General features: G+C 44.1%; 1 protein-coding gene across 7 annotated transcripts in view; it reads right to left on the bottom strand.

Annotated features, from left to right (window-relative positions):
• The window catches only part of WDR27 (WD repeat domain 27), a 421,522-nt gene that overhangs the window by 220,734 nt on the left and 176,315 nt on the right, over positions 1-24,473 (bottom strand). For all 7 annotated transcript variants that reach the window (XM_056567129.1, XM_056567126.1, XM_056567130.1 and 4 more), the window contains one exon: positions 64-161. In XM_056567129.1, coding sequence (XP_056423104.1) covers positions 64-161 — 98 coding nt within the window. The remainder of the gene's footprint in view (positions 1-63; positions 162-24,473) is intronic.

The following is a 24,473-nucleotide window of genomic DNA, read 5'->3' as shown; positions in this document are numbered from 1 at the left end:
CAAGTGACTTAACACAATCCCACAGATGAAGAGGTGAAAAAGAAAAATATATCCTTTTCTTACCTTAAAGTTCTTATATCCCATAATTTTAGGCAATCACCAATGGCCATGGTGACAAAAAGATTATATGCTTCAGCTGGTTGCGTACTAAATGAAGAGCCCTATGTACAGAAAACATAAAACAAAAAAAAGCTCAACACACTAATTAGATCAATTAGACTACCGTATATGGCAGCATATAAGACGACTGGGCGTATAAGACGACCCCCAACTTTTACAGTTAAAATATAGAGTTTGGGATATACTCGCCGTATAAGACTACCCCTTCTACCGTGATGTACAGTACCTTGTAGTTCCCCCCACATCAGGTAGGCAGTATAGTTCCCCCCACATTAGGTAGGCAGCATGTTCCCCCACATTAGGTTGCAGTTCCCCCACATTAGGTTGGCAGTTCCCCCACATTAGGTTGCCAACTCCCTCACATTAGTAGGCAGTTCCCCCACATTAGGTTGTAGTTCCCCCACAATAGCAGGCAGCTCCCCCACATTAGGTCAGCAGCTCCCCCACATTAGGAGGCAGCTCCCCCACATTAGGAGGCAGCTCCCCCACATTAGGAGGCAGCTCCCCGACATTAGGTCAGCAGTTCCCCCTCAATAGTAGGCAGCATCCCCCACATTATTAGGTCAGCAGTTCCCCCACAATAGTAGGCAGCTCCCCCCACATTAGGTCAGCAGTTCCCCCACATTAGGTCGACAGTTCCCCACAATAGTAGGCAAGTTACCCCACATTAGGTCGGGAGTTACCCCACATTAGGTCGTGAGTTACCCCACATTAGTAGGCAGCTCCCCCACATTAGTAGACAGTCCCCCCCCCCCCCTCACAGACATAAAGCCTCCAGCCATATACAATGTATGGCTGGAGGCTGTATGTCTGTACTGCCCCCACAGTGTTCTGATTACCGCTCCTCCGGCCCTGGGTCACCATCTACTGCTATGGACCATAGCAGCAGTCCCGGGCCTATTGGAGCGGTGACCGGATCACTGAAGAAGATGACGCGCCGCCGGTCACTCACCAGGCCCCGGCCGGCGTGCGTCCTCCTGCGATCTTCCTGGTCCTCCTGCATCTCTATGGTCGCAGGAGGACGCACGCCGGTCGGGGAATGGCGAGTGACCAGCAGACATCCCTATGTCCCGAAAAGATCTTTCGGGACACAGGGATGTCCGGCATAGGAAAAGCTATGATTATCTGCTCCGTGATACTAAAAACCAGGGTGCCTCCAGCTGTTGTGTAACTACAACTACCAGCATGCCCGGACCGGCAAAGGCTGTCCGGGCATACTGGGAGTTGTAGTTTCACAACAGCTGTAGACACCCTGGTTTTTAGTATCAGTAATTCGTTTTTATCTGCTCTGGCCGGCCCCCGCACACGGGAACCGGCCCGGGCAGATAGTCATAAGTTTTCCTATACCGGACCCCAATACCCTGCGTATAAGACGACCACCGACTTTTACGAAAAAAAGGCGTGGGTTAAAAAGTCGTCGGAATATATATGCCGGAATATACGATAACTTTCAAATTAGACCATGAATGGAAATGTACATCTTTGTGCATTGGTACTTAAAGGGGTACTCTGTCCCTAGGAATCTTATCCCCTATCCTGATGTCTGATTGAGGGGGGTCCGGCCACTGGGACACACTGTGATCTCCGGTCCGGCAGCCAGTGTTCTGTACATCTATGTTCAGAACACAGGCTTTGCTAGGCTGCGGGAAACCCTGGTTGTCACATCCCCTCCATTAATGTCCATGGAAGATATATAGAGGGGGCATGACTGCTGTGGTCGGTCGTAACCCGACACGGAGCAGAGTTGGCTCTGTGCACGCGGATTACTGGGGTGCCAGACCCCCACCAATCAGACATCTTATCCCCTATCCTTTGGAAAGGGGATAAGATGTCTAGGGGCGGAGTATCCCTTTTAATGCACCAGGGCAAACATTTAAGTCTTGTACGTGAAGGGAGAGCAAGAGCTGTGCTCGCATCATTTACGGCAGGTCTCAGCTGATATCAGCAGCCCAGTCTACCTTTCATATGTCTTACACTTTGTATACCATTAAAATAAGTACCAAATAAGTCAATAACTTGAGTTACTTAACCAGATATTGCTGAAGCTAGGACTGTGCTGCTTATAGCCACTTTTGTGAAATCTCCGGTCATGCCTTACCAACAACTAATGGAAGTCTTACTGATGAGCTCCACCTCACAGTTTAAGAAGCACTGGTTTAAAGGGCAAAAGATTATCTTTGAAATCCCACCTATCATGAAGTTTACTACTCAAGGAAGAGTCAAGAACCTTTCAGGATATGGTGGAAAAAGGAAAGATTCCTATGAAAGTTGGCCAGTATGATGTTAAACATCATTTTTGGACACTTTTCAAAGAACTTCTTTTGACCTGGAAAAGGCTGGAGTAATTATTTCAACCGAGAGCATATAGAGCACAGTAAATAAAACAGGTCTAAGGAGGACCTCACTGCTAAACCACAATGCTTCGGGGAAATTATATAAACATTAACATGATTGAAAAATTAAAAAACAAATTCGAAAATAACTTAGAAACTAAATTTTTAAGCATTCTGCAATTTTATAATTTATCCCCTTAACAGTCATATTATAAATGGAAAACTAATTCCAAAAAGTGCACTTTTTAATAGAAAATTTATTTTTCAAGTATAACTAATTGGGAGATCCTGCAGTCGTAATTTTTTTTATTCCAATTTATAAAAAACAAAAAACAAAGTACAGGTTGCTAAAATAGTTTCGAACACACTGCAGTCCCAGTGACTAGCTCTAGTGTAAAAATAATGTTTTCTTTATTCTCTATGAGTATTTTTGAATAGGGTAGGCTCATGCGTAACAGATCTGCAGCGTATTTTATGCTGTGGGTCCGCCGATGACGGACCCTACAGTGTGCCTCTAACTGTGCCTTCCTGCTCATAGTGGCAATGCACCACTACTCGTAGACACACAGCGATTTGCGAATCACTGCGCGCATGTGTAGTATACTCGCTTACATCACGATCGCTCTCTCTGCTCCCTGAGCTAGGCCGAGAGCAGCCGCAATGTGTGTGAGGATGTGTGCAGATTGCCGCTACTAACAGGCACAGCTGGAGGTACACTGTAGGGTCTGTCATTGGCAGATTCCATGTTCCATGTGACCCTACCCTTAGTGTTTATTACCAAATAAATAAAAAAAATCTTTTTATGTTTTCACTGAACACTCTTATTTTACTTTACTTTTTTAGTCCCTCTAGGGGACATCACAATGCATTCTTCTAATTGCATACTACTTTGGAATATTCAGTATATCAAAGCATTATTGCCTGTTCTGTAATTTTTATGCAGCCTACAGACATACAGAATTGGTAGGCCTAGAGACTTTGTTAGGTCTTTAGCTGCCATGCCAACCACCGACACCTGCAATCATGTTTGCAAGGTTCTTATGGGTAGCAATGGAAGTCCCCTCCCTCTGTAAACCACTTACATGTTTGGGTTTCTGTTGACTGTGACATCTAAGGGGTTAAAGAAACCACCAAGAATTGCAGTCTGCACATCTATATGTGGCACTAACTATGAACAGGTAAACTGTTCAGTAGACTCAATCTATGGGCTTTTCAGCACTATTCCTTCGGGCCCTATATGGCATTATTTATTTGGGCCATATATTTTAGTAAGGCATTTAGCAATACTTTCGATAGTTTCAACGGTGTTGCAAGGACAAGGAGAAAGTATGGAAAGTGTATAGGATGTTGAATGGAAAATAAATATGTATTTAGGGGTTCTTATGCATATATAATACATTCACATACTATTATGTTTTTTTTTTGTGTGTGTGTAACATCATCCATGAACTGGACTCACAGTATAACACATATGTTGTGACCTACACTATTCAACAAACATGCAAGCTACATAATTGCTACAAGAAACCTCACCAATAATGCTGGCTTAATAAATAAAATAAAAATAATGCATGCTACTAAAACACAGCATTCACTATTCACTATTTTACAGACCAGGTTATATCCAATTTTGTTTTGTCCTTTTGTTATCTTACTGTATGTCATCTTCCCTGGATTCACTCTGATTTGTTTTGCTTTTATAATGTATTTACAATCTTTGGGTCAATTCTAAATTCTAATAAATCTATGGTCAGGGAAAATGCATCAGAGCTCGAGAACCACACAACAGAAGCACATTATAGGGCACTTTAAGGACCAAGCCCCTTAAGGACCAAGCCCATTTTCACCTTAAGGACCAGAGCGTTTTTTGCACCACTGTCACTTTAATCCCTTAAGGACCGGGCGTTTTTCCATTTTTGCTCTTTCGTTTTTTCCTCCTTACCTTTAAAAAATCATAACTCTTTAAATTTTGCACCTAAAAATCTTTATTATGGCTTATTTTTCGCGCCACCAATTCTACTTTGTAATGATATCAGTAATTTTACCCAAAAATCTACGGCGAAATGGGAAAAAAAATCATTGTGCAACAAAATTGAAAAAATACAGCCATTTTGTAACTTTTGGGGGCTTCCGTTTCTACGTAGTACATTCTTCAGTAAAAATGACACCTTATCTTTATTCTCTAGGTCCATACGGTAAAAATGATACCCTACTTGTATAGGTTTGATTTTGTATTACTTCAGAAAAAAATCATAACTACATGCAGGAAAATTTATACGTTTAAAATTGTCATCTTCTGACCCCTATAACTTTTTTATTTTTCCGTGTTCAGGGCGCTATGAGAGTTAATTTTTTGCGCCGTGAGCTGAAGTTTTTGTCGGTACCATTTTTGCATTGATCTGACTTTTTGATAGCTTTTTATTCATCTTTTCATGATATAAAAAGTGACCAAAAATACGCTATTTTGGACTTTGGAATTTTTTTGCGCGTACGCCATTGACCGTGCAGTTTAATTAGCGGTATATTTTTTTAATTCGGACATTTCCGCACGCGGCGATACCCCATATGATTATCTTTGTTTTTATTTACACAGTTTTTTTTTATTATTGGAAATGCCGGGTGATTCAAACTTTTATTAGGGGAAGGGATAATTCAAAGGGTTAATGATTTTTTACACTTTTCTTTTTCAATATTATAGCCCCCATAGGGGGCTATAACATTGCATTTACTGATCTTTAACACTGTTCAATGCATCTCCATAGAGATGCAATGATCAGTGTTTTCGGCGATTGATTGCTCAAGACTGGATCTCAGGCTTGAAGCATTCAATCGGCAATCGGACTGCAGGAAGGAAGGTAAGAGACCTTCCTCCTGTAGTACAGCTGTTCGGGATGCCGCGATTATACCGCGGCAATCCCGAACAGCTCCCTGAGCTAGCCGGGCACTTTTACTTTCACTTTTAGTCGTGTGGCTCAGCTTTGAGCGCGTGGCTAAAGGGTTAATAGCGCGCGGCACCGCGATCAGTGCCGCGTGCTATTAGCGGCGGGTCCCGGCTTCACTATGACGCCGGGCCCACCGTGATATGATGTGGGGTCACCGTGGGACCCCGCGTTATATCACGGGAGCGAGACCAAGGACGTACTCATACGTCCTTGGTCCTTAAGGGGTTAAAGGGGTACTCCGCCCATAAACATCTTTAAAGGGGTGACGTAAGGATGATCCGGCCCCTGTATTGCCCGTCATTATGTGCAGAGCAAACTCGCTCTGTGCAGTAATGATAGCGCAGTGATCCCGGGGCTCCCCAGCAGCGGGACCGTGGCGATCTGACATCTTATCCCCTATCCTTTGGATAGGGGATAAGATGTCTAGGGGCGGAGTACCCCTTTAAGCATTAATTACTCTGGGAAGCTTTTACTTTTCATTCTGATTCAGAGATTTTGTGACATATTCTACTTCATGTTAGTGAAAAATTTGTGTCAATACTTGCATCATTTCTTGGTGGAAAATTCCAAAATGTTATGAAAAAATTTAGCATTTTTCTAACTTTGAAGCTCTCTGCTTGTAAGGAAAATAGACATTCCAAATAAATTATATATTGATTCACATATACAATATGTCTACTCTATATTTTCATCATAAAGTTGACATGTTTTTACTTTTGGAAGACATCAGAGGGCTTCAAAGTTCAGCAGCAATTTTCAACAAAATTTTAAAAATCTGATTTTTTCAGGGACCAGTTCAGTTTTGAAGTGGATTTGAATGGCCTTCATATAAGAAATACCCCACAAATGACCCCATTATAAAAACTATACCCCTCAAAGTATTTAAAATGACATTCAGTAAGTTTGTTAACCCTTTAGATGTTTCACAGGAATAGCAGCAAAGTGAAGGAGAAAATTCAGAATCTTCATTTTTTACACTCGCTTGTTCTTGTAGACCCAGTTTTTTGCATTTTTACAAGGGGTATGAAAAAGCCCCCCAAAATTTGTAACCCAATTTCTTTCGAGTAAGGAAATACCTCATATGTGTATGTCAAGTGTTCGGCGCGCAAAGTAGAGGGCTCAGAAGGGAAGGAGCAACAATGGGATTTTTTGAGAGTGAATGTTGCTGAAATGGTTTTAGGGGGGGCATGTCGCATTTAGGAGGCCCCTATGGTGCCAGAACAGCAGAAAAAAACCCACATGGCATACCATTTTGGAAACTTCACCCCTCAAGGCACGTAACAAGGGGTCCAGTGAGCCTTAACACCCCACAAAAGTGCAGTTTTTTACCCAAATTTACCATTTTTACAAAGGGTAATGGGAGAAAATGCTCCCCAAAATGTGTAACCCCATCTCTTCTGAGTATGGAAATACCCCATGTTAAAATGTAAAATGCTCTGCAGGTGAACTACAATGCTCAGAAGATCACATTTGGCTTTTGGAAAGCAAATTTTGCTGAAATGGTTTTTGGGGGGGATGTCGCATTTAGGACAGCTGTTTGCTATTTGGGCCCGCTTGGATTTGCAGTTTTGAAACATCTGGAGGGCTACAGTTTAGAGACCACTGCACAGCAAATAGCTGTCTGGGCATGCTAGGAGTTGTAGTTTTGCAACATCTGGAGGGCTACAGTTTAGAGACCACTGTATAGTGGTCTCATAACTGTAGCCCTCCGGATGTTGCTAGGCAACTCACTGGCTTCCTTAGGATGTAGTGAACCGCATCGCCGTCCTTTGCTGCCGCCGATCGCCGCCTGCTGCTGCCACCGCCGATTGCCACCCTCTGCCGCCGCCGATGGGTAAGTGGACCTTCGGCGCCGGTTCCCGTCAGTTCCCCCGTTCTGCCCAGACAACAGTGGGTGGGCAGAGCGGGGGAACTGAACATTAACCCCCTAGCCCTTGATCTGCTATTGGTCATCGCTTCTGAACAACCAATAGCAGGAATAGGAGGGTTGGCACCCCTACCACCTCACTCCTATCCCTTCAGGGAAATCGTGGGTGTCTTGGACAACCCCGATCCCCCTTATTTTCTGCGTCAACGAGTCATTGGAGGTGATTCCAGGTCGAATCACCGCAAATCGTCGGTGTGAATTCACCGGCGATTTGCTGCGATCGCCGACATGTGGAGGTCTCAGAACCCCCGGGGCATTTGCATGGGGTGCCTGCAGATAGATATCAGCAGTCACCTTGGTCTGGTCCCAGCCCGTTGCGCTGCGGGGACCGAAATTCCCACGGGCGTACAGATACGCCCTTGGTCCTTATGTACCAGGGAGCAAGAGCGTACCTGTACGACCTTGGTCCCTAAGTGGTTAAAAAAAATTTTAAAGAATATCTTCAATGCATAACAAGTAATGACCTAAATTCCATTCAACAAGATTTTCCTTAACATTGTCCTAAAATATATAAGCATGCAAAAAGAGTAGCATTCAGGATGGAATGTTCTTATACTTAACTTAATGCACTCTACTTAAACTAAATGATTTATAAGTTCCATTAATAGTTTTTTGACTTAAGAAAACAAGTTAGGCTTTTTCTTTTTAAAACCACAGTTGCTTCTGCTCCTCAATTTCAACCTCAAGAGATTTTATGTCCATAACTTTGACAGCATCCAGTGCTTACCCAGACCGAAATCACTCAGCTGACTGAGCAAAAGAACGGAACACCAGTAGCAGAATGACTGCACACGTGTTGTAAGTGATACGCAAGAATCTCAACATGGCTAAGTGTTTTACAAGAGCGTGCTGTACTTAAGTATAAACTTACATATTCTTAGAACTGTTGAAAAGATACCAATTTAATAAGAATTTTAGCTTTTAACAGATCTAAAAATACTATTTTCTTTTTTATCATACATTGTATTTGTTTTTATTTTTGTTTCAAATAAATAACAATAACAAAGGATGACTAACATAAAGGAATTTTTATACAAAAGTGCTTAAAATACAATATGCTGAAGTAACAAAGAGCAGGTTTTCCTTCATTGGTTACATCAATTTGTACAGGGTCACATTAAGTGATATCCTATAAGCAAATAAAAATAAATTACTGCAACAAAAGTGGACTGTTTAGCCAAGTATTATCAGACAATACTCTGCAGATAACCAGGGTAAAAAAACTGCACAGTTAAAGAAATAGCTCCTAAAGGGCCCAAAGTGTGCCAAGAACATGCACCACAATGTTTTCCTATTGTTTATGCCAAATTCTATCCCCTTAAGGACAGAGGACGTAAATGTGCGTCCTGGTGAGCTGGTCCTTAACGCACCAGGACGTACATTTACGTCCTAAGCATAACCGCGAGCATCACAGCGGCAGGATCATGCGCGGCAGGTCCCGGCAGCTGATCGCAGCCAGGGACCCGCCGGTAATGGTGGATATACGCGATCCCGCTGATGTCCGCCATTAACCCCTCACGGCATCTGCAGCATCGCGGTCACTAAAATGGATGATCGGATCGCCCGCAGCGCTGCCGCGGCGATCTGATTATCCAGCACGGCAGAAGGAGGTCCCCTCACCTGCCTCCGCTGCCTTCCCGGCATCTTCTGCTCTGATCTGTCTTCCCGCAGAGCAGAAGATGACCGATAACACTGATCAGTGCCATGTCCTATACATAGCACTGAACAGTATTAGCAATCGAATGACTGCTATAAATAGTCCTCTATAGGGACTATTAAAGTGTAAAAATAAAAGTAAAAAAAGTAAAAAATAAAGTTAAAAAAATGGGAAAAACCCCCTACCCCAATAAAAACTTAAATTGTCCCATTTTCCCTATTTCACGACGCAGGATGTAAATGTACGTCCTGGTGAGCTGGTACTTAACGCACCAGGATAGCAGTCATGGACCCGCCCGTAATGGCGGACATCCGCGATCGCGCGGATGTCCGCCATTAACCCCTCAGATGCCGTGATCAATACAGATCACGGCATCTGCAGCATCGCGGTACTTTGAATGGATGATCGATCGCCCGCAGCACTGCCGCGGCGATCCGATCGTCCAGCATGGCAGCCAGAGGTCCCCTCACCTTGCTCCGGCTGTCTCCCGGGGTCTTCTGCTCTGGTCTGCGATCGAGAAGATGACCGATAATACTGATCAGTGCTATGTCCTATGCTTTGCACTGAACAGTATTAGCAATCAAATGATTGCTATAAATAGTCCCCTATGGGGACTATCAAAGTGTAAAAATAAAAGTAAAAAAAAAAATAATAAAAATAAAAGTTTTAGTATCCAACAAAATATTTTATTGAGACATAAGAAACAAGGTACAAGCTTCTCAATATGTAATCCTGTACAGGATACCATCAAGTGTGACAACAGTATATATAAAAAGATGTACAGAAAAATCCAACAAGGAATAAAAAAAACAAGGTGAAAGGGCATGGTTACACCAATATAAAGGGGTATGAAGGGAACCAGAGTACAATAGAGCTCTTATCATATGGCAAGCATCTAAAGTTATCACTGTCCTCAGTATCCGTCTGGGTAAGTGGGACCCATAGTAGCATAGGGGAAGTCGTATAGACTACAAACGTAAATAGAATGATACATCCGCAGTATGGGGGGAGTCTAGCCATGGTTGCCATATTTTGTAGAACAGGTCCAGTCTATCCTCTCTCACCGCGGCCATTTTTTCTGAAAGCATTATGGAGTTTACCCTATCTATTACAGCGGAGAAGGAGAGCAGGGGAGACCGCCATCTGGAGGCAATATGAATTCTAGTGGCTAGTATTATAAATTGGGCCAATTTAAAAGGGGCAAATCTAACATGTGATGGTCTATCCCCCAGCAAACAAGTTGTGGGGTTCAAAGGCCAACGTATATGTAATATGGAGCGTATCACTTCAACTATGGACCTCCAGAGGGCGGTAACCCTAGGACACTGCCACCAGATGTGACCCATTGTTCCTGGGACTAGACAACCCCTAAAGCATTCAGGGGCAACTGATGGATATATTGCGTGTAAGCGTGTAGGGACATAATAAGCACGGTGCAGAAGTTTAACAGCCGTCTCGACTAAGGATACTTGCATGCTACCCCTTGTGATGTATGCACAGCAGGAGTGCCATCTGGATATAGGAAGAGTGAAGTGCAATTCCAATTCCCATTGGGACATGTAAGGAAGTTTTTTGTCAGGGGGGGGTCTGTTAGAGGAGAAATATATCCTGGACAACGTTCCCGGGAGGAGAGGTGTATATAGTGCCATGGCTTCATATGTCGTAGTCGTCAAACCTGTTAGTGACCCCACCACAGAGCTTAGGAAAGAAAAGATTTGGTGAATCCTAAAGCACTCCTCTGGTGGAGGTACAAATCTAGTTTTAAAGGTGGATAGGGACATGAGCCGCCGGCTCACTAAGAAGTCATGTACCCTAAATAGTTTCTGTGAGTGCCACCACGTAAAACGTACAGAGTCCAGACCAGGGGGGAAAGAAGGGTTGGAAAAAAGTGGGGTAGCGGGAGAGACAGGGGATTGAAGAGCTAGCTTAAACCTAACCGATCTCCAAAGAAGGAGAGAGTATCGAGGGAGAAGAGCCACCTGGGGTAGGTAACGTGAAATACGACCAGTTAACCACATTAAGGAGCACAAAGAGTATGGGGCTACGAGGTCATTCTCAAGAGATACCCATCTAGGGTGCCCTTTCTTCGCATTACAAAGCAGCAATTGAGCCAACCTAGCCGCTTGGTAATATTTAATTAGATTGGGTACTGATAGGCCACCCAATGACTTATGGTAATACATTATTCTGCGTGGAATGCGGGGCCTGCAACCTTTCCATATAAATTGAAAAATGTCCGCCTGAAGTCTACGAAGGTCCGGGACCCGGATAGGAATAGGAAGAGTGCGGAATAAGTAGAGAAGGCGAGGGAGGAGAACCATTTTAATAGAGTGGATACGACCCATCCAAGAGATGTGAGGTAGATCCCACTTCTTCATGTCCGCCCGGAGAAATTTAAATAGAGGAATGTAGTTTAGGTTATAGAGAGATGAGAGGGAAGTAGGAAGTGCTATCCCAAGATAGGGGATAAACGAGGAAGCAGCAGGTAGATCAAAGTTGAGAGATATAAGTTTTTGAGTATGGGGCGGGGTATGGCAATAGAGTACCTCCGACTTAGATCGGTTTACCGTTAAGCCAGATATCCTCGCAAAACGGTCTAGGAGGGAGAAGAGATGGGGAAGAGAAACCAGTGGGGAGGTGAGGGTGAGTAGAAGGTCATCTGCAAAAAGGTTAGTAAGGTAGGAAGAGCTGGCTATCTGAACCCCCCTGATGTCCGGGTGATCCCTAATGAGTATTGCAAGTGGTTCCATTGCTAACGCAAAAAGCGCTGGGGAAAGGGGGCACCCCTGGCGTGTCCCTCTTTCAATACTGATGGGAGTGGGGGAGGGTGTGGGTAGTTTGAGGTAAGCTTTAGGAGTGGAGTATAGTGCACCTAGGGCATGAATAAAAGGGCCAGAGAAACCCATATGTTGAAGGACTCCAAACAGGTAAGACCATGATACAGAATCAAAAGCTTTTTCTATGTCAAGTCCCAATAGGGTCAAAGAAGAGGAAGTGGTCTCCGCCCAATGAATGATGTTTAGAATTTTTCTAATGTTGTCAGGTGCTTGTCGGCCGGGTATGAAGCCTACTTGGTCGTGATGTACTAGACCGGGGAGTAGGGAGTTCAGACGGCCAGCTAGGATAGATGTGAAGAGTTTAGTGTCTAGATTAATGAGGGAGATGGGTCTGTAGTTGGAGGGAAGTAGAGGATCCTTTTTGGGCTTAGGGATGACTACTATAGAAGCCTGAAGAAAATCAGAAGGCATAGAGGCCCCAGAAAGAAGTTTATTGCAGAAAGAGGAGATATGAGGAGTTAAGATATCAGAGAATTTCTTATAGTAAAGAGCAGAAAGACCGTCGGGTCCCGGAGCTTTACCTAGTTTCAGGGCGGAGATTACTTTCGCTACTTCCTCAGAAGTGATCGTGGAGTTAAGGTAGTCCCGCTGTTCTGTGGTCAACTTCGGCAGGGCCATTGATGTCAAAAAGGCGTCCACCATTGAAGGAGAGGGGGGGGACCGTTCGCTGTAAAGAGAGGTATAGAAAGAATGAAATGACTCATAGATACGGGAAGGGTTTGAAGAAAAAACACCCGGCCTGGTCTGGACTCTGTGCACCCTATTGATGCGTTGTCTCTTCCTCAGCATGTGTGCTAACAATTTGTCCGGTTTGTTGGCCCACCTATAATAGGTCGCCTGGGTCCATCTCAGAGCCCTCTCCGTGTCATCTGTAAGGATAGCATCTAATTGGCGTTTAGTGGAACGTATAGAATGATATAAATATGGAGTCGGCAGTTGTTGATGGGCTACGACTAATCTGGCCAATTTATGCTCAAGTAATGTTTGGGCTTTATGCCGTGAGCGTCTAAGACCTGAGGCTATAGCAATTATCTTGCCCCTAATGGTGGCTTTATGAGCCATCCAAGTCCAACCCGGGTCGGACTCTGGGGTGGCATTATCAGCAAAGTATGATGTCAAGGTTGATGCAATCTCGTCCCTAACGTGTGGTCTGCACAGCAGCGACTCATTCAGTCTCCAAGTGTAGGGTGTGGCATCGCGAGGTTGGAACGAGAAGACAGAGAAAACCATGTCATGGTCAGACCAGGAACAAGGTATATGGCGGGCATAATGTAGGGCTGAGATTGAAGAGGTGTTTGTGAGAATCCAGTCTATCCTGGTGTATAGTTTATGTGCTGGGGAATAATATGAGTACCCACGTTGAGTCAGGTTATGTTCCCTCCAAGTATCCGCAAGGTCTGCGTCACGAAAGGAAGTCTGAAGAAGTCGCTGCTGCGCACCAGACCTCCTAAATGCCGCAGTATGGGACCTGTCCAGTACTCCATTAAAACAACATTAACCCCTTAAGGACGCAGGACGTAAATGTACGTCCTGGTGAGGTGGTACTTAACGCACCAGGACGTACATTTACGTCCTAAGCATAACCGCGGGCATCGGAGCGATGCCCGTGTCATGCGCGGCTGATCCCGGCTGCTGATCGCAGCCAGGGACCCGCCGGCAATGGCCGACGCCCGCGATCTCGCGGGCGTCCGCCATTAACCCCTCAGGTGCCGGGATCAATACAGATCCCGGCATCTGCGGGAGTTCGCGATTTAAATGAACGATCGGATCGCCCGCAGCGCTGCTGCGGGGATCCGATCATTCATAACGCCGCACGGAGGTCCCCTCTCCTTCCTCCGTGCGGCTCCCGGCATCTCCTGCTCTGGTCTGTGATCGAGCAGACCAGAGCAGGAGATGACCGATAATACTGATCTGTTCTATGTCCTATACATAGAACAGATCAGTATTAGCAATCATGGTATTGCTATAAATAGTCCCCTATGGGGACTATTCAAGTGTAAAAAAAAATGTAAAAAAATGTAAAAGTAAAAGTAAAAAAAAAGTGAAAAATCCCCTCCCCCAATTAAAAAGTAAAACGTCCGTTTTTTCCTATTTTACCCCCAAAAAGCGTAAAAAACATTTTTTATAGACATATTTGGTATCGCCGCGTGCGTAAATGTCCGAACTATTAAAATAAAATGTTAATGATCCCGTACGGTGAACGGCGTGAACGAAAAAAAATAAAAAAGTCCAAAATTCCTACTTTTTTAATACATTTTATTAAAAAAAAAAATTATAAAAAGTGTATTAAAAGTTTTTTATATGCAAATGTGGTATCAAAAAAAAGTACAGATCATGGCGCAAAAAATGAGCCCTCATACCACCACTTATACGGAAAAATAAAAAAGTTAGAGGTCATCAAAATAAAGGGATTATAAACGTACTAATGTGGTTAAAAAGTTTGTGATTTTTTTTAAGCGCAACAATATAAAAGTATATAATAATGGGTATCATTTTAATCGTATTGACCCTAAGAATAAAGAACACATGTCATTTTTACCATAAATTGTATGGCGTGAAAACAAAACCTTCCAAAATTAGCAAAATTGCATTTTTCGTTTTAATTTCCCCACAAAAAAAAGTGTTTTTTGGTTGCGCCATACATTTTATGATATAATGAGTGATGTCTTTACAAAGGACAACTGGTCACGCAAAAAATAAGCCCTCATACTAGTCTGTGGATGAAAATATAAAAGAGTTATGATTTTTAGAAGGCGAGGAGGAAAAAATGAAAACGTAAAAATTAAATTGTTTGAGTCCTTAAGGCCAAAATGGGCTGAGTCCTTAAGGGGTTAAAGTCCCCACACCAAATAAGGGATACATACTGTAAAGACATCACTCTCTGACATATAGTAGCAAAAAATTGGATCGGGTCCTCAGTAGGGGCGTAGGTGTTAACTATGCAGATAGGGGAATCATGGTAAAGGCCCTCCAGGATTAAGAATCGACCCTCAGGGTCGGAGGTAGTAGAGGTGACGGAAAAGGGGAATGAGTTGTGGAGAAGGGTCACTACTCCCCTAGATTTGGAGATGAATGAAGATTGAAAAATTCTATTATAATTTGGATGAAGAAAAGCTGGGAAAGAGGAGGGTGTGAAATGTGATTCTTGGATGCACAATATGTCAGGGTTATGGGAAACATAATCCCGGAAGGCCTTTTTCCGCTTCAGAGGGGAATTAAAGCCCCTTACATTATGTGATAGGACCCTACTCATAACAGAGCAAATAAAACAAGTGCTTACAACATACAAAACACCTAGTACACAGACCCAGGGATACTGGTAAATAGCATAACAGTGAATGATAGGATAACCATTTGGTAGGGTACATTAGGAAAAAGGGTTCGCCCTCATAATAAGAAAAGACATATAGGGGAATAACAAACTGGGGAAACAAAAACCAAACAAACAGTACAGTAGTATAGGATAGGGTCATCCCAGGAAGCCTGGTCGAGACCAACGATCCCATGTGTCTAGGACACAGAGGCAACAAGGTAATCCGGACCGTCAAGCCTCCTAAAACTGTTAGGAGCAGCAGGTATAAGGCAACGAGATCAAGAAAAGGGGGAAAGAGAAAAAAAAAAAAAAAAAGGGGGGGGGGATAAGGAGGGGGAGGGGGGGGAAAGGGAGGCGGGGAGGGAAGGGAGATGGAGGTGGAGAGAAGATGAAAAGGAAAGGGAGTAAGGGGGTTGTATGGGATAGATAAGTATTAGGAGACAAAAAAAAAATAAAAAAAATAAAAAAAAAAGGAGGGGGGGGGGAGAATTAAAAATAACAGGCAGGGATGGATCCAAGGGTAGAGCCGGAAAAGGTAGCTTGAGGCATCTTCATGTCAGAGATGTCCATCTGTAAAGGGGCAGCAGAGCGTCCGTGGGGACATGAATTGTCCAGAGATACTCTGTAGGTGAGGTATGAGGTAACTCAACACAGTCACAGGTAGCTTCAGCCATCGGGGTATGAAGGAAGGGACCTGCGTCGCTTCTGGCTAGATCCAGTACGGTGCCAAACTCTCCTGGATTTTTGCGATCTGGGTGGTAGGGGTGGCTGATCTTCATAGGCTATCTTCTCACGTTGCAAGGCATCTTGAGCTTCAAGGAGTGTACGGACTAGGTAGGTATGAGAATTGACCTGAAATTGTAGGATAAAAGGAAAGCCCCACTTATATCTAATTTGTTGCTTCTGCAGAGCTAGAGTGATAGGTTTCATGGTGCGGCGCCTCTCCAGTGTGGAGGGTGCTAGATCAGCATATATGTGGACAGACACAGGCATTCCCGGCAGGGGGGAGACATTACGTGCAGCTTGAAGAATACGGTCCCTCATGTCAGCATAGTGTAGTTTAAGAATCACATCCCTGGGAATGTCCTGGTTTTTAGGCCGTGAGAGGGCTCTGTGGATCCTGTCCATACGGAACTGACTCACATCTACTTGTGGGAGAAGGGCGGTAAATAGGCCAGTAACTGCTGGAGTCAGGTCAGAGACATTTTCTGGCAGTCCCCGAATACGGAGGTTAGCTCGCCTCGACCTGTTCTCAAGGTCTTCCAATTTCAGCTCAAGGGCGTCCAGTTTGTCAGCATGGTCAGTGAGGGCCAGCCTGTCATGCTCCAGGTCATCAGCTAGTCCGTCATGTTTAAGTTCCAGGTCCGACACCCGTTGCCCCAGCTCACCCACCTGTTTAGTAAAGTCCATCACCGCCCTGGAGAGTTCCTCTCTAAACATCTTTTGAATATGGGAGAAAAGAGCAGAGGGGTCCGTGGGGATCGCCACATCCACTTGAGCTAACGGCACATCAGCTATGTCGTTTTCCTCTGCTGTGGTAGTAGCGGCGCGAGGTGCCGCCGGCGCCATGTTTGATTGCAGGCCCGCCCGGAACAATTCGGGAATAGTCTGCGAAAGCTGCAGGGAATCTCCGCCAGACTTCTTCTTGTCCCTCGCCGACATGTTGGCAGAAGGTATGAGGCTAATCTGCTGCTCAGGAGCCCTATAGGGCGCTAAGTGAGGCTAAGAGAGCACGGCCGGTACGGAGCTCACATAGAGTGCGTCTTCCTCAGCGAGCGCCGCGCACGCGCCCCCAAAATAAAAGTTTTAAATGGGACAATAAAAACGTAAATTGTCCCATTTTCCCTATTTCACCTCCAAAAAGTGTAAAAGAAAATATGTTATATGCATATTTGGTATCGCCGCTTGCATAAATATCCCAACTATTAATATAAAATGTTAATGATACCGTACGGTGAACGTTGTGAACGTTAAAAAAAAAAGTCCAAAATAGCTGGGGTTTTTTAATAACATTTTAATTAAATAAATTAATAAAAAAAGCATTCAAAGTTTTAAATAAACAAACATAGTACCAATAAAAGGTACAGATCACGGTGCAAAAAATTGCAGTTTTCTTTTTAATTTCCCCACACAAATAGTATTTTTTTGGTTGTGCCATACATTTTATGGTAAAGTGAGTGATGGCATTACAACGGACAACTGGTCGCGCAAAAAACAAGCCATCATACTAGTCTGTGGATGAAAATATAAAAGAGTTATGATTTTGTGAAGGCGAGTAGGAAAAAAATGAAAATGTAAAAATAAAATTGTCTGAGTCCTTAAGGTCCAAATGGGCTGAGTCCTTAAGGGGTTAAGACCCTCAGGGTGCTTTCACACGGAGTAATTCAAGAGGAATTTACTCGAGTAATTCCTCTTGAATTCTCCGCTCCAAATTAATTTGCATCTCCTCTGTCCATTGACGTTAATGTTATTTCTGCTGGCCTGATCATACTGCGGAAATTCTGCTAGCAGAATTCCGACGCTGAATTCCGTTCCACTTGAAGAAAGAGCATGTTCATTCTTCAAGCGGAATCCGCTAGCAGAAATCAATTGAAGTCAATGGTAAAAAAAAATTCCACCCGACATTGTTTTCGCGGGCAATTTGCGCGCAATTTGCACGGAATTCGCGCACAGTTTGCGCGGAAATGGCCGAAAAACCAAAATATCAATCACAGAAATATAGACCAATAAAAATGTAACTTTTATTACAAGCCCATAAAACAAGGGTACCACTAAATCAAAATATTAATGCACGAAAATAATCCACTAAAATGTTGATAATTAATACAAACGGGTTGGAATCCACCACAATAAATTGAGATGCGTATGAGAAAGCACATAACACAGATGACATCGACCACTCCAGGGTCCAAATATAAATATTAATCAATATAAATAGAAGATAAACCAATCTCACAAAAAAGTATACAAATTATGTATCTAACCAGCCCTATCCCCCGATGAAACAGGGAGGGACAACTGGGGGGCCGGGGTCACTCCCTAAACTAATCCCTATTAAAGGCCCTATCCCTAGGCGGAATTATCGCCCTAAAAAGGACGGTCCCGGAACCTCCTATTCAATACTGTCCACACCCTACACAAAACTAACTCACTAGTTAAAGATCAAGCTACCTCTCTACCCGGGCAAAACCCTAACACTATGTGTGATAATTACACAGTTGGATATGGATAATTAGAGGAGAGGGGAGACGTGGCCACTGTAAAATATACTGATGGTAGTATGTAAATTTTAGATAAAGCCCCAGATAGTATACATAGTATTAATGTATCTACAGATGGTGTAAGCTAATCAGAATGGACAATGAATATTGAAATAAAGCACATATACGCACATGTAAGCGGGTGCAACAAATACAAATAAGCACAGTATGCTTGACATGTAAAGCAAACAGATAACACAGATAATAGGTCAACTACAACCGAATATTTCAGATAAGGGGATTAGCCATTGGATTAGGGGGATTAGCCACTAACACTGATCATGTAGCAGAAGCAAACTAGATAAATTAAGTTAATCAAAGTCTCTCCTAACCTACAATGTTTGATATCAAACCAGATTAACAGCAATGCATATTCACTATCAGGACAATACATATAGCCAGTTCATGCATATTAAGCTACGTGTTAGTTATGCATATTTACTCTCAAGGCAAACAAAGTATAGTTCCGTCCACACTGTTGAAACCAACAGTGTAGGTGCTGTGATGTCGGCTACGTATATACATCCGATATAAGTCAGATAAACATAAATGCATACATAACTAATATATCCTCTAAGTTAGATGCATTGAAGAAAGTTATACAGCGATACATAAATTGTATACATACACAGATAGCTGTCCAAATGATGTCAACAGTCAGAACTCTCAACGACGGGTAGCTCCGCCCTGGTATGTCAATAAGCTTTCTCATAGGTCATTAACCTTACCCAGATACAGGTAGTGAAAGATATCCTCCGCCCTATGCGTTTTACTGGGCCGAAGTTTAAACTGAGCCTGCATATTGAGGGCCGGGAATATGCAGGCTCAGTTTACACTTCCGCCCGGTTTACACTTCATGGCGCGGGACCATCCTTTTTAGGGAGATAATTCCATCTAGGGATAGGGTCTTTAATAGGGACTAGTTTAGGGAGTGACAGGCTCCCGACCCCGGCCCCCCAGTTGTCCCTTCCTGTGTCATCGGGGGATAGGGCTGGTTAGATACATAATTTGTATACTTTTTTGTGATATTGGTTTATCTTCTATTTATCTTTATTAATATTTATATTTGGACCATGGAGTGGTTGATGTGATCCGTGTTATGTGGTTTATCATATGCATCTCAATTTATTGTGGTGGATTCTCACCCGTTTGTATTAATTATCACCATATTTGTGGACTATTTTCGTGCATTAAAGGAGATGTCCAGCGCAGACTTTTTCTATTTCATCCAGCCAGGGCTGAAAAAAAAAGACAAAACAAACTTTCACTTACCTCCAAATGTTGCCCCGGAGCTCTGCAACAGCTGATTGGTCGGCCGGGCTGTTTACTTCCTACTTCCTTTAGCCCGGTACGTCACACGGCGCTTCAGCCTATCACTGGCCGAGGCGGGACATCGCTGCGGCCGGTGATAGGCTGAAGCGCCGTGTTACGTACCGGGCTAAAGGAAGTAGGAAGCAGACAGCCCGGCCGACCGATCAGCTGTTGCAGAGCTCCGGGGCAACATATGGAGGTAAGTGAAAGTTTGTTTTGTCTTTTTTTGCAGCCCGGGCAAGATGAAATAGAAAAAGTCTGTGCTGGACATCTCTTTTAATATTTTGATTTAGTGGTATCCTTGTTTTATGAGCTTGTAATAAAAGTTAAATTTTAATTGGTCTATTTTTCTGTGATTGACCCCGCTATCACTACTGCACAGAGCAAACTCACTATCTGCGTAATGACGGGCAATACAAGGGCCGGAGCATTGTGACGTCACGGCTCCGCCCCTCATGATGTCACGGCCCAGCCCCTCAACACAAGTCTATGGGAGGGGGCGTGGCGGCCATCATGCCCCCTTCCATAGACTTGCATTACATGGGCGGGCCGTGATGACACGAGGGGGCGGAGCCGTGACGTCACTATGCTCCGGCCCCTGTATCGCCGGTCATTACGTAATTAGTAATGATAGCGGCGTGCTGCAGTGGAGATCCCGGGGGTACCCAGTGGAGGGACCCCCGCGATCTGACATCTTCAAGGGGCGGAGTACCCCTTTAAGGATTCAGCCCATTTTCACCTTAACCCCTTAAGGACAAAACCCATTTTGGCCTTAACCCCTTAAGGACCAGGCCATTTTATACCTTAAGGACCGGAGCGTTTTTTGCAATTCTGACCACTGTCACTTTAAACATTAATAACTCTGGAATGCTTTTAGTTATCATTCTGATTCCGAGATTGTTTTTTCGTGACATATTCTACTTTAAGGTAAAATTTTATGGTAACTTGCATCCTTTCTTCGTGAAAAATCCCAAAATTTGATGAAAAAAATGAAAATTTTGCATTTTTCTAACTTTGAAGCTCTCTGCTTGTAAGGAAAATGAATATTCAAAATATATATTTTTTGGGTTCACATATACAATATGTCTACTTTATGTTTGCATCATAAAATTTATGAGTTTTTACTTTTGGAAGACACCAGAGGGCTTCAAAGTTCAGCAGCAATTTGGAAATTTTTCACAAAATTTTCAAACTCATTATTTTTCAGGGACCAGTTCAGTTTTGAAGTGGATTTGAAGGGTCTTCATATTAGAAATACCCCATAAAAGACCCCATTATAAAAACTACACCCCCTAAAGTATTCAAAAAAACATTCAGTAAGTGTATTAACCCTTTAGGTGATTCACAGGAATAGCAGCAAAGTGAAGGAGAAAATTCAAAATCTTCATTTTTTACACTCGCATGTTCTTGTAGACCCAATTTTTGAATTTTTGCAAGGGGTAAAAAGGAGAAAATTTTTACTTGGATTTAAAACCCAATTTCTCTCGAGTAAGCACATACCTCATATGTCTATTTAAAGTGTTCAGCGGGCGCAGTAGAGGGCTCCGAAGGGAAGGAGCGTCAAATGGTTTTTGGGGGGCATGTCACCTTTAGGAAGCCCCTATGGTGCCAGGACAGCAAAAAAAAACACATGGCATACCATTTTGGAAACTAGACCCCTCAGGGAACGTAACAAGGGGTAAAGTGAACCTTAATACCCTACAGGTGATTCACGACTTTTGCATATGTAAAAAAAATATATATTTTTTTTACCTAAAATGTTTGGTTTCCCAACAATTTTACATTTTTAAAAAGGGTAATAGCGGAAAATACCCCCCAAAATTTGAAGCCCAATTTCTCCCGATTCAGAAAACACCCCATATGGGGGTGAAAAGTGCTTTGCTGGCGCACTACAGGTCTCAGAAGAGAAGGAGTAACATTTGGCTTTTTGAAAGCAAATTTTGCTCTGGGGGCATGCCGCATTTAGGAAGCCCCTATGGTGCCAGAACAGCAAAAAAAAAAACACATGGCATACCATTTTGGAAACTAGACCCCTCGGGGAACGTAACAAGGGGTAATGTGAACCTTAATACCCTACAGGTGTTTCACGACTTTTGCATATGTAAAAAAATATATATTTTTTTTACCTAAAATGCTTGGTTTCCCAAAATTTTTACAATTTTAAAAAGGGTAATAGCAGAAAATACCCCCCAAAATTTGAAGCCCAATTTCTCCCGATTCAGAAAACACCCCATATGGGGGTGAAAAGTGCTCTGCTGGCGCACTACAGGTCTCAGAAGAGAAGGAGTCACATTTGGCTTTTTGAAAGCGAATTTTGCTCTGGGGGCATGCCGCATTTAGGAAGCCCCTATGGTGCCAGGACAGCAAAAAAAAAACCACATGGCATACCATTTTGGAAACTAGACCACTCGGGGAACCTAACAAGGGGTAATTTGAACCTTAATACCCTACAGGTGTTTCACGACTTTTGCATATGTAAAAAAATATATATTTTTTTTACCTAAAATGCTTGTTTTCCCAAAAATTTTACATTATTTAAAAGGGTAATAGCAGAAAACACCCCCCAAAATTTGTTAGGCAATTTCTCCCGAGTACGGCGATACCCCATATGTGGCCCTAAACTGTTGCCTTGAAATACGACAGGGCTCCAAAGTGAGAGCGCCATGCGCATTTGAGGCCTAAATTAGGGACTTGCATAGGGGTGGACATAGGGGTATTCTACGCCAGTGATTCCCAAACAGGGTGCCTCCAGCTGTTGTAAAACTCCCAGCATGCCTGGACAGTCAACGGCTATCTGGCAATACTGGGAGTAGTTGTTTTGCAACAGCTGGAGGCTCCGTTTTGGAAACAGTGGCGTACCAGACGTTTTTCATTTTTATTGGGGAGGGGGGTTGTATAGGGGTATGTGTATATGTAGTGTTTTTTACTTTTTATTTTATTTTGTGTTAGTGTAGTGTAGTGTTTTTAGGGTACAGTCACATGGGCGGGGGTTCACAGTAGTTTCTCGCTGGCAGTTTGAGCTGCGGCAGAAAATTTGACGCAGCTCAAACTTGCAGCCGGATACTTACTGTAATCCTCCGCCCATGTGAGTGTACCCTGTACGTTCACATTGGGGGGGGGGGGGGGGGAATCCAGCTGTTGCAAAACTACAACTCCCAGAATGTACGGTCTATCAGTGCATGCTGGGAGTTGTAGTTTTGCAACCGCTGGAGGCTCCGTTTTGGAAACAGTGGCGTACCAGACGTTTTTCATTTTTATTGGGGAGGGGGGCTGTGTAGGGGTATGTGTATATGTAGTGTTTTTTACTTTTTATTTTATTTTGTGTTAGTGTAGTGTAGTGTTTTTAGGGTACAGTCGCACGGGCGGAGGGTTCACAGTAGTTTCTCGCTGGCAGTTTGAGCAGCGGCAGAAATTTTGCCGCACCTCAAACTTGCAGCCGGATACTTACTGTAATCCTCCGCCCATGTGAGTGTACCCTGTACATTCACATTGGGGGGGGGGGGGAACATCCAGCTGTTGCAAAACTACAACTCCCAGCATGTATGGTCTATCAGTGCATGCTGGGAGTTGTAGTTTTGCAACAGCTGGAGGCACACTGGTTGTGAAACACCGAGTTTGGTAACAAACTCAGTGTTTTGCAACCAGTGTGCCTTCAGCTGTTGCAAAAGCTACAACCCCCAGCATGTACGGACAGCGGAAGGGCATGCTGGGTGTTGTAGTTATGCAACAGCTGGAGGCATACTACTTTGGCTGGGGATGCTGGGGATTGTAGTTATGCAACAGCTGGAGACACACTGGTTTGCTACTTAACTCAGTGTGCCTTCAGCTGTTGCAAAACTACAACTCTCAGCAGTCACCGACAGCCAACGGGCATGCTGGGAGTTGTAGTTATGCAACCACCAGATGCACCACTACAACTCCCAGCATGCACTTTAGCTGATTGTGCAAGCTGGGAGTTGTAGTTACACAACAGCTGAAGGTACACTTTTTCATAGAAAGAATGTGCCTCCAGCTGTTGCAAAACTACAAGTCCCAGCATGCCCATAAGGGAATGCTGGGAGTTGTGGTGGTCTGCCTCCTGCTGTTGCATAACTACAGCTCCCAGCATGCCCTTTTTGCATGCTGGGAGCTGTTGCTAAGCAACAGCAGGAGGCTGTCACTCACCTCCAACGATCCTCGCTGCAACAGGTCAGTCCCTCGTCATCGCCGCCGCCGCTGCTCCTGGGGCCCCGATCCCAACAGGGGCGCCGGGGATCGGGGTCCCCAGCACCCGGGGTGCACGTCCCGCACCCGCTCACGTCCTCCGGAAGAGGTGCGGAGCGGGTTGCGGGAGTGACACCCGCAGCAGGCGCCCTGATTGGTCGGCCGGTAATTCGGCCGACGAATCAGGGCGATCGTGAGGTGGCACCAGTGCCACCTCACCCCTGCTGCCTCTGGCTGTTCGGGGCCAATAATTCCGGGTCACCGGGTCACTGGAGACCCGATTGACCCGGAATCCGCCGCAGATCGCTGGACTGAATTGTCCAGCGATCTGCGGCCACCGCCGACATGGGGGGTCATAATGACCCCCCTGGGCGATATGCCCCGATGCCTGCTGAACGATTTCAGCAGGCATCGGGCACCGGCTCCGCTCCAGATGGTTGCGGGGGGCCGGTAAAACACATGACCTTCTCATACGTCATGTGTCCTTAAGGACTCGGAAATGGAGACGTATGAGAACGTCATGTGTCCTTAAGGGGTTAAGGACGCAGAAAACTTTATTTTTAAGTTTTC

Source organism: Hyla sarda, chromosome 3 (assembly GCF_029499605.1).
Source record: "Hyla sarda isolate aHylSar1 chromosome 3, aHylSar1.hap1, whole genome shotgun sequence".
Lineage (NCBI taxonomy): Eukaryota > Metazoa > Chordata > Amphibia > Anura > Hylidae > Hyla > Hyla sarda.
Note: the sequence above shows the minus strand (reverse complement) of the source record. Positions and strands in the feature narration are given on the sequence as shown.